At 37.9% G+C, this 17,243-nt stretch overlaps 1 protein-coding gene across 2 annotated transcripts in view; it reads right to left on the bottom strand.

Annotated features, from left to right (window-relative positions):
- Positions 1-17,243, bottom strand: part of LOC132399227 (uncharacterized) — a 37,584-nt gene that overhangs the window by 14,895 nt on the left and 5,446 nt on the right. The window contains exons 3-7 of one of the 2 annotated variants that reach the window (XM_059979392.1): positions 12,877-13,073; positions 9,837-9,948; positions 6,292-6,342; positions 4,598-4,792; positions 2,848-2,926 (exon numbers count right to left, since the gene is read on the bottom strand). In XM_059979392.1, coding sequence (XP_059835375.1) covers positions 2,848-2,911 — 64 coding nt within the window. In that variant the 5' untranslated portion in view covers positions 2,912-2,926; positions 4,598-4,792; positions 6,292-6,342; positions 9,837-9,948; positions 12,877-13,073. Of the gene's footprint in view, positions 1-2,847; positions 2,979-4,597; positions 4,793-6,291; positions 6,343-9,836; positions 9,949-12,876; positions 13,074-17,243 lie in introns of those variants that run through there. The other variant, XM_059979393.1, reaches the window with a different exon arrangement.

Genomic DNA, 17,243 nt, shown 5'->3' with positions numbered 1-17,243 from the left:
TTATGTAGTCCAACTTCTGTAAGTCATAATGGAAATTCCACTGTCCGCTCAAACTACATTTTGGGCGAGAGACACAAGCTCCTAAACTGCTCTTCTATTTAATCTTTTATTACTGAAATCCAGAAATACCTGATAAGGGTTCAAAAATAATACCAGCAATCTATCAGTCAGGAGAGAAGAATGTGTCTCTCATATTCATGAGGAGCTACTAAACTATTGCCCATTGAGAAGATTAAGTCTGTCACTGATAGTTTAAAACCTAGTGTGAAAAAGGCAGCACCAAGCTTTCAATTAAGGTTAGTGAATGCCCTTTTAGCAAATTGCAAACAATTTTTTAAAACAATCCATTCTTTATGTTCAATTAAAGTTTATCCTCTAGCTACCTTCATCCTCTAAGACAATCCTTAAAATAAAACCAAACTTTTGGACTGTGGTGAACTATGTGTGCCTGTCTGGACACGCCCCCTGCTGACTGCTCCTGTGGCTCCTCCCACAGGCCCCTGTATAAAGGCGATCGAGGCCTGATGCTCGGCCTCAGTCTCCAGGATGTAGTAGGATGGTCACTCACTGCTGGTTCCTTCTTCCAGTCAATAAAAGACGATATCTCGTCTTTACGTCTCAGAGTGAGTTATTGATGGTGCATCAATTTTATTGACTGGAAGAAGCTTTGCCACATGGGGACTCTTTTACACAGACAATGCCCGCCCCCTGGTCAAGTTTACCACTGTTCCCCTCTCTGCTGAGGCCTGCGCGGCCTTCAGCTGCATTAAAGAGGACATTGCCAAAGCTACGATGCATGCGGTGGACGAGACCATTCCCTTCCAAGTGGAGTGTGATGCCTCCGATTTCGCTCTGGCTGTTACCCTCAATCAGGAAGGCAGGCCAGTAGCATTCTTTTCTCGTACCCTCCAAGGCTCTGAGATTCGGCACTCCGCAGTGGAGAAAAAAGCCCAGGCCATAGTGGAGGCTGTTAGGCACTGGAGGCACTATCTCGCCGGCAAAAGGTTCACCTTGCTGACCGACCAGCGCTCTGTTGCATTCATGTTCAGCAACCAACAGCGGGGCAAAATCAAAAATGATAAGATTTTGCGGTGCAGAATAGAACTCTCCACCTACAACTATGATATCCTGTACCGGCCTGGCAGACTCAATGAGCCCCCTGATGCCCTATCCCAGGGAACGTGTGCTAGCACACAGCTCGACCAGCTGTACGCCCTTCATGCACAACTTTGCCATCCAGGGGTCACCTGATTTTACCATTTCGTGAAAGCCCGGAACCTGCTGTACTCCCTGGAGGACATCAGGACGATGACCAGGGACTGCCAAATTTGCGCTGAGTGCAAACCGCACTTCTACCGTCCTAACACGGCGCAACTTGTCAAGGCCACCCGCCCTTTTGAGTGACTGAGTGTTGACTTTAAGAGCCCCCTTCCCTCCACTGACCGCAATGTCTATTTTCTCAATGTTATCGACGAGTACTCACAGTTCCCCTTTGCCATTCCCTGCCCCGACACCACTGCCACGTCCATCATAAATGCCCTGTGCCAGCTCTTCACTCTGTTCGGGTATCCCTGCTATATCCACAGTGATAGAGGGTCCTCCTTTATGAGTGACGAGCTGTGCCAGTACCTGCTAGCTAGGGGCATTGCTACTAGTCGGACCACGAGTTATAATCCCCGGGGTAATGGACAGGTGGAGAGGGAGAATGCCACGATGTGCAAGGCCACACTTTTAGCCCTTAAGTCAAAAGGGTTGCCGGTCTCTCGATGGCAGGAGGTCCTCCCTGAGGCACTCCACTCTATCCGCTCTCTGTTATGTACGTCCACCAATGCCACCCCTCACGAACACCTATTCTCTTTTCCCAGGAAGTCTGTCACTGGGACCACCCTACCAGTTTGGCTGACGTCCCCAGGGCCAGTGCTGCTCCAGAAACATGTGAGGAGTAATAAATACTCCCCGCTGGTCGAGAGGGTTCACTTTCTACATGCGAGCCCCCAGTATGCCTACGTGGTCTTACCTGATGGGCGGGAGGACATGGTCTCCATCCGCGACCTGGCACCCGCAGGTGCAGCAGACCACTACCCTGTACACACCCTGTACCTGAGGTGACACCGTGCTCACCAGGCCCTACACAGACTCCTCACGACACATATACCAGGCGTTTCGTACGCATATATACCAGGCGCCTCGCACATGCATGAGGGATCACTGGCGCCTAGTGGGCTGGAACCAGCACAACCTCCGTCTCCTGTGCAATCACCAATGTCGCCGGCATCTGTGCAATCACAGCCGTACAGATCTACGGCTGCGTAGATCGCAGCGACAAATTCGACCACCTGATAGACTTGACCTGTAAGAAACTTCGCCACATGGGGACTCTTTTAAACAAAGTGGGGGGTGAATGTGGTGAACTACGTGTGCCTGTCTGGACATGCCCCCTGCTGACTGCTCCTGTGGCTCCTCCCACAGGCCCCTGTATAAAGGCGATTGAGGCCTGATGCTCAGCCTCAGTCTCCAGGATGTAGTATGATGGTCACTCACTGCTGGTTCCTTCTTCAGTCAATAAAAGCCGATATCTCGCCTTTACATCTCAGAGTGAGTTATTGATGGTGCATCATGGACACTGTCCTATTACATCCTCTTGTTTGACATTTATGTTTGTCTGATTATTACTCCAGTGAAGTGACTTCGACTATTATGCACATTATTGTATATTGTTATTTGCAACCAAATCTCACAGGTTATGTTTATCAGAAACAAATCACATCCATTTATTAGCCAAACTATAAAAGAAATTAAGGATTTATCATGAAGGTTCCAGTTTTGTGGGTAATTTTGATTACTTACCAGGTTCATTTCTGTCATATCTAACTTTGACGTATTGAAGTTTTCCAACATCCTGAATTTCCATCAAGAAAACATCAGTCTATTAAAATATTCAAATACAAATAATGTGAAAGCAAACCAAATATTGGAACATGATAATATATTTTAGTCGACATGTGCAACGAATTTCATTCAGACAAATCTGTGCAATCATTATGAACTGACCAGTGGCACATCTTTTTATTATAGAAATAAAATAAAGTGAAGATCTTTAAGCGGAAACTATTTTAAGACTCTAGTAGAGAAAAAAATAGAATATACAAGATATATAAAGATATTCCATTGATGAAACTTTATTTGGAACATCTCTTACTAAATTTGTAAGCATTCTACACTTAATGGAAAATACTTGATAAAGTTACCAAGGTAGAAAACAAATCAAGAACTGTATTGTTTGCTTTTAAAAAAGGTCACTGAGATGATAAGCAGTTTGAAAAGAACACAATGTCTAGTTAATAGAAGAGTACTATAGAAGAAGTTGTGGGGGAGTTTTTGGATCATGCATATTACTGGTAGTGCACACAGAGTGCTGTTCCCATTCATTTTGCTGAGCAGCTATAGGAGATCCCATCCATTTAGTCAGAGAATATTAGCTAAATACAGCACAGAAACAGGCCCTTCAGCCCATCACTAGCCATAAAATACCCATCTACACTAATCCTACTTTACTCCCTTCCTTTTCATTCTCTCCACATTCTCATCATCTCCTCCCAGATTCTACCACTTACCTACCCAGAAGAAGCAACTCACAGTGGGCAAGTAACGTATCAGCTTGAATGTCTTTGAGATGTGGGAGGAAACTGGAGCACCCAGGTGAAACCCAATCAGCCACACTGAAGGTGTGCAAACTTCATACAGACAACACCCTAGATCAGGTTTGTACCCCATCACTGATACTGTATCATCGTACCATTAGATCAAGTTACCCGAGAATTGGCCAGTGAACTAGAGATGCAGGCTGGGTGCTTCATACTTCCCTAGCTTTTGCCGGAATCCCACACAGAGCCTGAAGACTGGTTGAGTCTGATAAAATTGGGTTACTTGAGAGGAAAAAGGTTCACATGAGGAGTAAAGAGTCACAAAGTCTTTTTAATATCAGAATTCTTTTCTAGTTTTTTTAAAAAAATATCCAAGATATTGTGTGCTTTGAAAAAAAATGTACAATTAAAGGCTGCCTAGAAAGTGAATCTGATGGGAAAAACAGTTGTCTTAATATTCCCAGCTTTATGCCTGCTTGTACCCTAGATGGGGTAAATACTAGACCAATTCACAGAGCAAAATTGAGCAGGAGGAAACAAAAAGACATGGCAAAAGATGGAAGGAAAACTATAAGCAAGAAAAAAAATTACTGAACAAACCCTTTTCTTTAATTTTTCCTCCTTGTGAATAATAATTGTAACCTAAATAAGTACACCATTTTGATATTTAGCCTGAAATTTCTACAATTAAGAAATGAAGCAAAAATGACCCATAACCTCATCTAACTATGAAGTATCATCTAAAGGTAATGTGATAATATGATGTAAAACATATTACAACCAAAGAATGCTTCAGTTTGGAGTAACATCAGGTAAATCTATTTAAGTTCAGAGAGTACTATTTTGTATTCTATATCTTAATCAAATAAATTTTAAAAAGAATCAAGAGAACATAAAAATTAAAAGTAAAAGATGTAATTTAGAAAATTTCCATTACCTGAAGTGCTGCTTACCTGATTGCTTTGGAAACGAATAGGATTGGTCAATGAGTTACACAACAATACATCTTTCACCTTGTCCTTTTCTCCATAGAAACTAATAGAAATGTTTGCCTTTGAACCTAAACCAAGGCAGTTTCCTGTACAAACTGTAACTTAGTATTCTGTCCACTTTGGTTCAGTCCCACTTCCCTTGGGAGTGTCTATTTTCTGTAAGTGTCAAAAGATACATAGGATATTGGATAATCGCACTAAAAGTTGATCAATACCCTTAATGTGCTGGAGGAGCTCAGCAATTCAGTCAGCATTTATGATAGGAATAAACAGTCAACATTTCGGACTGAGGCATTTCATCAGGATGCATACTGATATCTATAGAACGGATTTAATAAGAATATCTTTGGAATTTAAAATGGTTAGGCTTCAAGTCTCACGACCACATTTTATGACAAAGAACCAGTATGATTTTTTTTATTTAAAATTGGCACCTTTAAGTTAAACAATCACAAACAAGATGAAATCTGCAGGTGCTGGAAATCCAAGCAACACACACAAAATGTTGAAGGAATTCAGCAGGCCAGGAAGCATCAATGGAAAAGAGTACAGTTGACTTTTCAGGCCGAGACCCTTCAACATGTATTGTCGTATTTTCGATTCATTGTTATTGGACTGTGGCTCCACGTCGGTCACTATACAGTCCTGCTGAAGGGTCTCATCGAGAAACACAACAGTACTCTTTTCCATAGATGCTGCCTGGCCTGCTGAGTTCCTCCAGCATTTTGTGTGTGTTACCTTTAAGTTAAATCCAACATTTAATGGTTTATGTTTATTATATTAATGAGAGAATAAAAGGATAATAACAAAAATCAAAACTTTTGTGGAACATTGCTTATCACATTTAATTTACAAGATTGAAACAAGATATTCAGCCGATGCTGGATGTCTAAAGTAACGCACTCAAAATGCTGGAGGAATTTAGCAAGTCAGGCAGCATCCTTCAGCATTTTGTGTGTGTTACTCTAATTTATAAAATTATGGTGGGAAATAATTACTTGGTTATTATTTGGGGGTACATATTATTACAGTCCAAATGCTTAATGAGCCATTTGGAAGGGCAACTGCTAAATGGTCCAGTGACTTCATAGTATAGTATTAGCAAATATATCAAGTACACCTCACCAATTGCAAGAGAGGAAAATTAGGCTGACTTAGACATCAGCCAAAAGCTTCAGATAAATTCATTACAGATGAAGATGTGAGGAAGATGATTAGCAATGAATAACAATGTTTTTTAGCTTTTATGTGAAACAGGGGTTTGAACTGACTTCATAATCATCTAAGCGTTTTTATATTAATCTAATTATTGGGTGGAAATTTATGGTCAAGTCAGCCTCCTTTGGGGTCCCCACTATAACAGAAGATAACCTTCAATTAATTCAGTTAATCCATTTGACAGCAGGAAATGATTGAGGGCATTAGATACAGCAATGACTGCCCATATATTTATTTGTTTTTCTAAAGCATTAAAGTTTTTAAACATTAATGTTAGGTTCCATTTTTCATTTGAAGGAATAATATTTCTAATTAGATATTAATATTACCATTTTTGTTTTTAAAATAACTATTTTCTAAATAAATACTGTTTCTTAATTTATTCAGAACAATTTTTTTTAAAACAGCGGAAGAAACATTGACAGCACTTGACTTACCATTGTTCTTTTTGAACTGTATTTTTCGTATGGATGTTCAGGCCTTATTTCCTAATATTTCAAAACAATGGATACATGGTTGGTAAAATTACAATTATTTCTCTTGGTACCTTAACATGCTATGAGATCTCTGCCTTCATTTCTGACAGTTGCTTCTGAGCCAAGAAATTTCTTTTTTTTTCTGAACTTTGACACAAGAATGTCACAATCTGACCAGTCATCTTGAGAAGGTATAAATAATTACCATTGACTATGGTACAATTTAAAATGGCATGTTTACTAGCTTGGCTCCATTCTATCCCACGTGGTTCACTCCTTTTCCACCTACACTTGCGACTATTCACATGCTCTTGCTCTCTTCAACAACTTTCAATTCCCTATCCTGACTGCCTCATTTTCACCATAGATGTTCAGTCTCTATACACTTCTATCTCTCATCAAGAAGGCCTTAAAGCTCTCTGCTTCTTTCTTGACAAAAGATCCAACCAGTTCACCTCCACCAGCATCTTCCCCCATCTGGTGGAACTAGTCCTCACCTTCAAGAATTTCTAATTCGGCTCTTCCCACTTTCTCCAAACTCAGGAGGTAGCGATGGGCACCTGCATGGGCCCCAGCTATGCTACCCTTTTGTTGGCTATGTGGCACAGTCAATGTTCCAAGCCTTCCCTGGTAATGTTCCCCAACTCTTTCTGTGCTACATTGGCGACTGCATTGGTGCTGCTTCTTGCACCCATGCTGAGCTCGTCAATTTCATCAACTTGGTCCTTAACTTCCACCCTACCCTTAAGTTCACTTTGTCCATATCCGACACCCCTCTCTTCTTTCTCGAACTCTTTACATCCTTGGAGACAAACTGTCGATTAACTTTTTAAAACTGCCAATGCCCACAGCTACCTTTACTATACCTCTTTCCACCCTGTCTTCTGTAAAAATGCTACAGTATTTCCTTTCCTCAGTTCCTTCATTTTTGCCGTATGAAACTTTCCTTCCCAGATATCTAAGATGTCCTCCTTCAGAAAAGCTTCAGTAAGCTGCTTTATTGAGCACCTCTGCTCCATCTGCCAAAAGCGGAGTTTTCCTGTGGCCAACCATTTTAAGTTTTATCACCAGTCTCTTTCCGACATGTTGATCCATGGCCTCCTCTTCTGCCACAATCAGATCCCTCTCAGGGTGGAGAAGCAACACCTCATATTCCATCTAGGTAGACTCCAACTTGAAGGAATAAACATCGATTTCTCCTTCTAGCAGTTCGGCTTTCTTTTTTTTCCCTTTTCCCCTCTCCCTTCCCTCTTCCCTCTTCTTTTAGTCAGCACTCTGGCCTCTCTTCTCCTCATCTGCCTATTACCTCCTCCTGGAGCCCCTCCTTCTTCCCTTTCTCCCAGTGGTCTATCAGATTCCTTCTTTTCCTGCCTATTATCTTTCCCACCCACCTGGCTTTACCTTTTCACTTTTAGCTAATCCTCCTTCCCTTCCCTCCAGCTTTTTGTTCTGGTGTCTTCCCCTCTCTTTTCAGTCTTGGCCTAAAATGTCAACTGTTTATTCATTTTCACAGATGCTGCCTGAGCTGCTGACTTCCTCCAGCATTGTGTGTGCTGCTCTGGATTTCCAGCAACTGCAGAATATCTTGTGTTTATGCTTACTAGTTGTTGCTATTACCGAACTCATACTTACTTACTGTTTTCCCAAGCAAGAGAAGTAAGAATAAAAGTCAAATCCTATTAAGCTAAACAACAAATTTTAAAATAGAAAAGTTAATGGTTATATATGGTTATGGTTATATGGTTAAAAACAAATGAATGTTTTAATTTTTGTGTCATTATTTTTCTTGATCAGATATAAAGTACTTTTAGTTTTACACTAGTTGTAATTGAAACAAACGTATTGGCTTTGTACACTCAGGAGGGTCTACATTCCTTAGAAAATATTCATACAGTTCTGCCAAAAGGTCTCAGCCTGAAACGTTGACTGTACTTTTTTCCATAGATGCTGCCTGACTTGCTGCATTCCTCCAGCATTTTGTGTGTGCTGCTTATCATTTCAACATACTGGTTTATCTAGGGATGAGATATTATCTTCACAAATTGCTAACTTAATGATAGAGAAAAATCTATCACTCCGAACAAAATCATTAAGTCCTTGTTTACTTTGAAACAATTGGAATTGATTTATGTAAAACAGTTGATGGTTGCACTTAACCTCCAACTCAAAGTTTGTCAGGCTGACAAACTTGGATAGAGATTGGAAATGATGGATCTGTTCAGTGGTCAAACCAATCAATAATACAATATCAAGAGAATCTGTAGGTGCTGGAAATCTGAGCAATGCACACAAAATGTTGGAGGAACTCAGCAGGACAGACAGCATCTATGAAGACAAGAACAAACAGTTGACACTTCGAGCCGAGACCTTTCTTCAGGATGGATCTCCTGAAGAAGGGTCTCGGCCTGAAATGTCAACTGTACTCTTTTCCATAGATGCTGCCTGACCTGCTGAGTTCCTTCTGCATTTTGTGTGTGTTGCAATGGTATAACATGTTACAACATATTGATTATGATAGAAAGGACATATCCAATGATGTGATTTCTGGGAATAATTATTCAAGCTCTCTATTAAGTTATTACACAAAGCATTGGATGAACTCAGTCTGCTTTGGAGGGAAACAGACAGTCAATATTTTGTTTCACCTGGAAGGGTCTTGACCCAAAGTGTCAACTGCAGTCTTTGTATTAGTTGCATTGCCATAATCAATGAAAGAGACAATATATTTGCCTGATCTTTGGATATTGTCCTTGGATAGTCAGTGGCCATTTTATTAGGTACTCTAGTACATCTGCTCATTAATGCAAATATCTAATCAGCCAATCAAGTGGCAGCAAATCAATGCATAAAAGCATGCAGACATGGTCAAGAGGTTCAATTATTATTCAGACCAAAGAATTGAACAAATTATTCAGACCAAACAAATGAGATCGAAGTGACCTGGACCATGGAATGATTGATGGTGACAGATGGGGGTGTGGGGGCAGTGTTTGAATATCTCAGAAACACCTGATCTACTGGAGTTTAGAGAGAGTAGTTCGATAAACAAATCGTCAAGTGAGTGGCATTTCTGTGGGTGAAAATGTCTTGCTAATGGGAGGTCAGAGGAGAATCACTTGACTGCTTCAGGCTGACAGGTAAGTGACAATGTGCAAGAAACAACACGTTACAACAGTAGTGTACTGAGGAGCATTTCTGAATGCATAACACGTTGAACCGTGAAGTGTATGGGCTAAAGCAGAAGACAAGGAACATACCTCCTATTAGGCATCTCCTGTACCTAGTAAAGTAGCGTTGACTACCTCTGATAATGCTCCTTTTTTTCCTTGTTGCAGTTCAAAATAAAAGTGCCATTCTCTATTTGTTCACCTGTGTATATTAGTTAGTGAGGTTCTGCAGTAACCTTACCAGTTCCATCTCTTTATTTATACACACAGGATTTGGTTAAATTATATATTCTGAAAATCACATGTGGGAGAAAATTGCCACAAATAAAAACTACTTACAGTAGCAACAATCAGTTTAGATGCCCAGGAAATTAGCCGTAGTACTTCGTTCCTTGAGATATGAGGCGCTGGCTTTTGATGGAGAACTTTGGGTAAATGGTGACTCCCATCCCTGTATTTACCAAAATATTAATATGTGGCTAACTTGTGGCCAAAATGAAGATAATTCTTTTAACTCACAACAAAATATGAGCAAAATAAACTTCAATGTGGGAAAATGTCAAAAACACATCTTAATATTAAATTATTTTAAAATCTTATTACTTATTTGCCTTCTGCAAAGAAGCAAATAGGTTGGTAATATATATAATTGCTTACAGAGTTAAATATTACATCAAGCACATTTGAGAAACTTCTCTGAATCAACATATTGTTAAAAACTGTATATTTAACTTCTCCACCTTTTCTTTTCAAACTTACTGTTCTCTTTTACCATAATGATCTGTCATTTTAAATAAACTAAAATAAGAAAAGTTGAGACGTTTTGTATTTGCAGGTGCTGGAAATCCAAGCAACACACAAAATTATGGAACAACTCAGCAGACCAGGCAGCATCTATGATAAAGAGTACAGTTGATGCTTTGATCTGAGACCCTTCAGCAGGACCCTTAGCATAGGTGCTGCCTGTTGTGCTGAGTCCCTCCAGCATTTTGCGTGTGCTCCATACTGACTAATTTGATGATAAATAAAAGTTCTAACTAAATTGAAACAAGGTAACAAGATTTAACCTTTTTCAATCTTCAGCTTTTCCAGATTGAGTGCATTTTGGGGTCCAAAATTCTAAAACAGATTTTAAAATTATTAGGCCAAAAAGGTGAGCTGAGCTGAACTCCTTTAACATCATCAATTTTCACGCCCTATGGATAAATTTCTCTTTATTTATCTTGATAGCTTAAAAGAATGTGTAACTTCCTCGGTACCAGTTGAAAAACAACATGATTTTTCTAGTTTTCTTGCCAATACTTTAAACAAAACAATAAGAAATGTCCAACTGTTTAATTTGCTGTTTATGAGATCATTTGTCATCTCCACTGCCAAATAATTAACAGGATTGTGGATTCTAATGATATAGCCATAAGATATAAAAATTGGAGAACTTTTTTTAAGCTACAGTTGAGTTTGAGAAGGCGGGAAGTAGGCAAGGAATAGGAGAAAGAAGTAGAGAAAATCTACGGGAAGTAGAGAATTGCCAACGGACTGTTTGGCTGACAGGTAATTACAATGCATTTAATCAAATGTAAGCACCTATAATGAAGTTCATAGTTGAACAGGTTGTTCTGTGGGAGAGAAAGCTTATAATTTAAAGTTAGGAGATATTTAGACCTAACTGCTAAGTACAGTGAACTGCCAGGTGCATGCAATGAACTTGAAGTATCAGGACTTTGAGTCAGTGGGGATGAGAAGGTGGGGAGGTGCAGAACGTAACATCCATAGGCTGGCAAATCCCTCACATAACTAAACCAGGAGTTTGACCTGGTGTGTTAAAGGCAGGATCAGTTGCTGCATTTGGGCATATCCGAAGGTAAGATATAAAACTAGCAAGCATACAATACTAAGTATAAAATAAATAATGAATGCAGCATGTTATATGCAGTCCTGCTACATATGGCTGTGAATGGTGGTGGCAGATAATCTAAATTGATAGCAGGCATTGGAGACTCCTAGATTATTCCCACTTGCAAGGCTAAAATGTTTACAACCATTTTGAGCCAGAAGTAGATCATTCCACTCAGCTTCCTCCTCTCATCATCAATTCATTCCACAAGTATCAAAAAATGGCCACGTGCATTGGAATGCCCAAGACTACTGTTGACAAAATCAGCACACCATTAAATTTTCACTATCATCATACAAAATGCATACCATTTACAGTTGTGCAGCACAGATTTCATTAACATTAGATCCCAAACACACAGGTTTTACCACCTAGAAGGGCAAATGCAGCAGACACATTTATTCATGTTTTCCCACCATCCTGAATGGAACACAGATTATTTGTTTCATCATTGTCACTGAGGCAGAATCCCTATTGTTCCTATAGCTGCAAAATAAGAGGACAGTCATTTAAAACTGAGGTGTGTAGAAATTTCTTCTCTCAGAAGGTAATGAATCACTGGAGTCTCCTATCATGAAGGCACTTGGAGGCAAGATCTTAGAAAATTATAACATAGATAAGTTTTTGAAAGATACAGTAATTGAGCATTCTGGGGAACTGGCACAAAGTTGAGCCTACACTGATAAACTGCAATTACATTGAAAAACAGGGCAGGCTTGAGAGACCTGCTGACCTACTCCTATTTATATTTTACTGTGTGTTCTTGTGAATCTATCGCCACATAGACTGCAATAATTCAAGGCATCAGCTCACCATTGCCTCCTTCGGACCATCTAGGGATGAGCAATATATGTAGACTTTGCTAGCTGCACACACATTCCCCGAAGGAAAATAACGTATGACTTGGGATGGGAAGAATCAAGATTAATGTCATGACAAACAAAATTGAAGGAAAGTAGAGATGGCAATGAAATGGGGATGTTAAACTTTGGATTTAAAAGGGGATTTAAAGTGATTTTGACAGCAAAGAGGTAGTGAAAATCATTTCTAATATTTTGTAATTAATTTTCTTATAAATTAGATAATATTTCCAGAACTAAAGAGACAAAGGGCTCTCAATACCTAATGGAGTGCCTAGTAATTTTTGATGACACAAGAGATTACGGATACTGAAATCTAGAGCACCAAACAATCTGTTGGAGGAACTCAGTCAATCAAGCAGCATCTGTCGGGTGGGGAGGAATTGTCAGCATTTCAATTCAAAACCTTGTATCCAGACTGAGAGGTGAGAGGGGAATGGTTAATATGAATAGAAGTGCAGTAGTGAGACTAGAGCCCCTAACTCTTCACTGTAGCACAACTGTAAAGGAAGTGTTAATTCAAAATTGTTACTAATTGCTTTCAAGCAAGTAAGTTAAATAGCTGATCAATACATTAATCTATCCTCAGATGTGCATACTATTTTAATTGTTTAAATAAACTTACTGAAAAATCAAGTTTGGACATTTTTTTCTAATCATTCTTTGCACAGTCATTTCCCTGTTGTAGTTTAATTGCAGTTTTCGTTCCTGTTTTTCAATTGTTCTTCCAAAGTTCATCTGAAGAGTTGTCTTAATACTAGGATCATTGAAATGATGTTTAAGGCTTCAGTCATAGACCTTTTCAATACTCAGTATTGGAAGCTAGAGGGAAATATCCAATATGACACAAAAAAAGACATGGTTAAAGTTAATGACAGAGCAAAAAAAGAAAATTTACTGTATTGATCAATTCAACCCAATTTTTTGGTTTGGATTAGGTATGGATCAAATTTTGGATTTAAATTCCTGAGCTCATTGCTATATAAGAGTAGCTAAAATAGTTTTCCTTGGCCTTCCTTACTATTTTATTTCTACCAGAATACCTTCCTGTAAGTGGTTACATGTGAATTCAGTGTAGAAGTGGAGTACCTGGACCCACCATTCAAGTTCCCTCTGTTGACTAAGTTATGAACTGAGTCTAACATGCTTATAACCAATTGTAAAAATGGGCAAAGTGAGTTATACTGGCAATAGTGTCTGATGTCTTCTTCATGTGGCCCTGAAACACAACTAGCTCTCCATTTTCAATAGCTGAATCAGTTAACAACACCTCCCTAGAATTGCTAGAGATTTCTCAAATGTTTGTGCAGCAATAACATTTTACTGGAAATACATGTATATCCAGGGTTGCGGGTTGCCATCGGATGTATTTAAAAAGGATTTCATCTTTCTTGGGCTTTTTTTGCTATGTTTTGTAGCTATAAAACAGAAGAACTAATTGAAAGGAAAAGACAGCCGAGAGGCGCAAGTCTTAGATGGTTTTTTACTTTAGCGAGGTGTGCACGTATTATGTAGTAGCATCATATTGTATGTAATTCACGTATTTTTACATATAACCCATAATGAATTATTTAAACCAACAAGACTGCTTAATCAAACAATATTTACAATATTACTCAAATATGACTGAAATATTAAATACATATTATTAACAAGTTCCCCCTCCCCTATTTTACTAATGATTCACATTTCTCCAAGTTATCCAGCTGGCTTTGTCTCACATGCTTTGATACACTATATATTTGACAAGTAAAACTATGGGGAAGATCAAAACCAGAGACCTTTTAGTTTGGATTAGGTATGAATCAAATTTTGAATTTATTGAAGTTATTGGTAAATCCAATACAGACATTTTTTTGCCCAAAGGGAGATTAAAATGCAAAGTCATTATAAAGGAAGTAATTGAAGCAAATTACTGGGCTGTAATAAGGGGAAAATAATTAAGCATATTAGGATGTGCTGGTAGAGATAGATGTAAAGTGATAGGAACCATATTATCAATAGCATAAAGCAGTTGATTTGCCTATTTTTATGCCACAGATATAAAATATTACATCTTCTGTGTTACTTAGTATTATCTTCAACCTCAATTCTACTTAAAAGAAAATTGAATTTACCAGCTTCAGGAAGGAATGCTCTGAAACATGATAGTACATCATTAAGACCATTATTATTCACCTTCCACTCAACTAGAAATATCTCTGGAAATCTCACATGAATGCCATTTATCATCTGTTATCCCATCAGCTAGATTGCATAATGATATGACATTACTCATCCAGACTTTGCAAAGATAAATTAAACAAATCAATTTACATTCACTGCATTGTTCTATGAAACTGATTGTATGCTTGGAGTTTCCATGTAAGTGAATTCAAACTGAGTACAAATTATAAAATGTTATCTTTATAGAATACAAAAAATCTGAAAAATACACACTTTGTTACATCATTACTATCAATACTTTATGGCATGTGATGGTATTACTGTTGGTCAACAAACTGCTTAACACTGTGAGGCATATTTTATGCTCATTGTAATTCCTTCACATATTTCAAAATGAGTGTTTTAATATTAATAATTTATTGCATCTGTCAACTTAATCTATTCACATCAATCTTCATTTAACGAGCTGATATGATGACCTATGCACTCAATTTCTCAGTACTTTTATTTGCACATTTTGTCTTCTTGTGCACATTGGTGCTTCTCAGTCATTGTTTAGTTTAGAAATAGGTTTTCATAAAATGTTATTGCATTTATTTTCAGTAAATGCCTGGAATAAATCATCAAGAAAAAATGTTCAAAGTAAACTTATTGAAGTACATACTTTGATAATAAATTTACTTTGAACATGATTTTTAAAATAATGAATGTATAAATAAATCACCTATTATTGTTGTTATTAAAAATAACTACATACAGGGAAGTTACAAGCAGTAGGTAGGTGTATTAAATCAGAAAAAAGTTGTTCACTTTCCTTATAATTGGAGACACTAGCAATTGATCACTCTGACATATTTTCTGTTGCCACTTGCATTGAGAAAGAAATGAACCATAAGTGAATGTTTAGACTTGCTGAGAAAACAATAAAGTTTGTAAGAACAAATTTTAAAAGGTTAAGTTAATGATTTACCTTCCCTAATCAGAACATTTCAAGTCCTACAAAGCTAAATAATGTCACACCACATTACTAAACTATGCAATCACTTGTTGATATAATGGTAATATATCCATTTCTGTCTGTATATAGCTTCTGGTGCCACTCTAGTTTTACTTTCCAGAACATTTTGTTGCATGTAATTAAACTGCTTTTCATTTCTGTAGTTGTATTTTTGAGACCAAAAGAGTTTAATTTGACAAACATTTAACAAATATTATCACATTATTTGTCATATCTTTTCTGTTAACTACTCTAAAAATAGATAGAATTCTATGTTTGGCTACCAGTACTGAATGGACATGATAAATCCATTCTCTATTGTGCACCCATCCTGAAATTTTGTCCATTGACTTCAAGCAGATATATTGGGAGATGTTAATTTTCCACATAGATTTGGAGAGGCAGATCAGGTTAAGTAGTCTCCTATGTGGTTGGGATGAATCTAATGAACACTGTGCCAAAACCTTCTGCCAACACAAAGCCATGCATTACCTATGACTGAAATACTGTATGTGTTGAGCAGAATCTCATATTCTGGCTCAGCAGGTGTTATATTTTTACTGTGCCAAAACCATCCTGATCCAAACAATCTTATGATTATATAGTAATAGAAAATGATCAACATAGAGATCATTCATCTTATTATGCCTATGGTAGCCTAATTCCATCTTCCAGCATATTGTCCATAAACCAGCACGTCTTAGCTGGTCAATTAAAAATCCAAGTTTTTTTTACATCTAGAGAGGGTTTCTAACTACAGTATACCATACTTTAAGGTAGTGAGCTCAAGATTCCTGAAAGCATTTTTCCATAATTATTATCCATAATTTTGGTTCTTGGTTCTCCTGATTTCTGGCCCCATGGCTTAGGAAAATAGGCCTTTCTTACTTCCTCCTTCATGATTTTACAAATCTCATTTGTTTCCCATCAGCCTTCTAGGTTCTAAAGAAAACAACCATAGCGAATTCAATCTTTCCTCATAGCCAGTTTAGACTTTGGCATTTACACAAGGATACCAAAACTGGTAGCACTAATGCTGAGAAACAACATCAACTCCAGAAAGCTTCAGCACAATAGGTTTCGAAACAATGAAACTGGTCATATTTAACACAGTTATGAGGAAGGTGCCAATGCCATCATGGACACCATATGATCTATCATACCATAAAGTTTATGCGCTTTCAAACCGGAGCTGGTAGCAGTATGTATGGTAGGTGGGGAGAAGGGGGTATATTTAGGAAAAAGTAAGCATAAAATGATTGAATTTGTTGCCAAGCTTTAAAGGGAGAAGGGAATATTACAAACTAAGTTTTAAAGTTGAGATTGAATGGATGAGAAGCAGTTTGATCACAATAAATTAAGTGAAATAGTTAATATTTAAATCAACAGAAAAACAATGGAAGGATACAAGCAAATATTTGAAATGATAGGAAACTATTGTTATGCACCACTATAATGCTTCAAGATCCTTAATCTATCAATTCATCAAATGTCATCAACCTGAAAAGTTAAATCTGTTTTTCTCTCAACATTATTGTCATAATTTTCAGTTTCTATTACAGATCAGTTTTTGCTTTTGAAAGGTTAAACAAATGCAAGATAATATAAATTGATACTCCACCAAACAAAAGGTAGGACACATTAAGGAGTGACAAAGGTACAACGAAGCTGTAAAAGGAAACTTCAAGGACCACTTTAAATTTAGCCTGACAGCAGCAGAATTTGATGGAAACCAAAAGACTTCCACTTTTGGGAATTGTAGGAAACTAGTCAGACAAACTGACAATTGGTAGGGAAGCAGAGGCTTAACTTGATAGAGGAAGTGTTAG

The sequence above is a fragment of the Hypanus sabinus genome, chromosome 9 (genome assembly GCF_030144855.1).
Source record: "Hypanus sabinus isolate sHypSab1 chromosome 9, sHypSab1.hap1, whole genome shotgun sequence".
NCBI lineage: Eukaryota > Metazoa > Chordata > Chondrichthyes > Myliobatiformes > Dasyatidae > Hypanus > Hypanus sabinus.
Note: the sequence above shows the minus strand (reverse complement) of the source record. Positions and strands in the feature narration are given on the sequence as shown.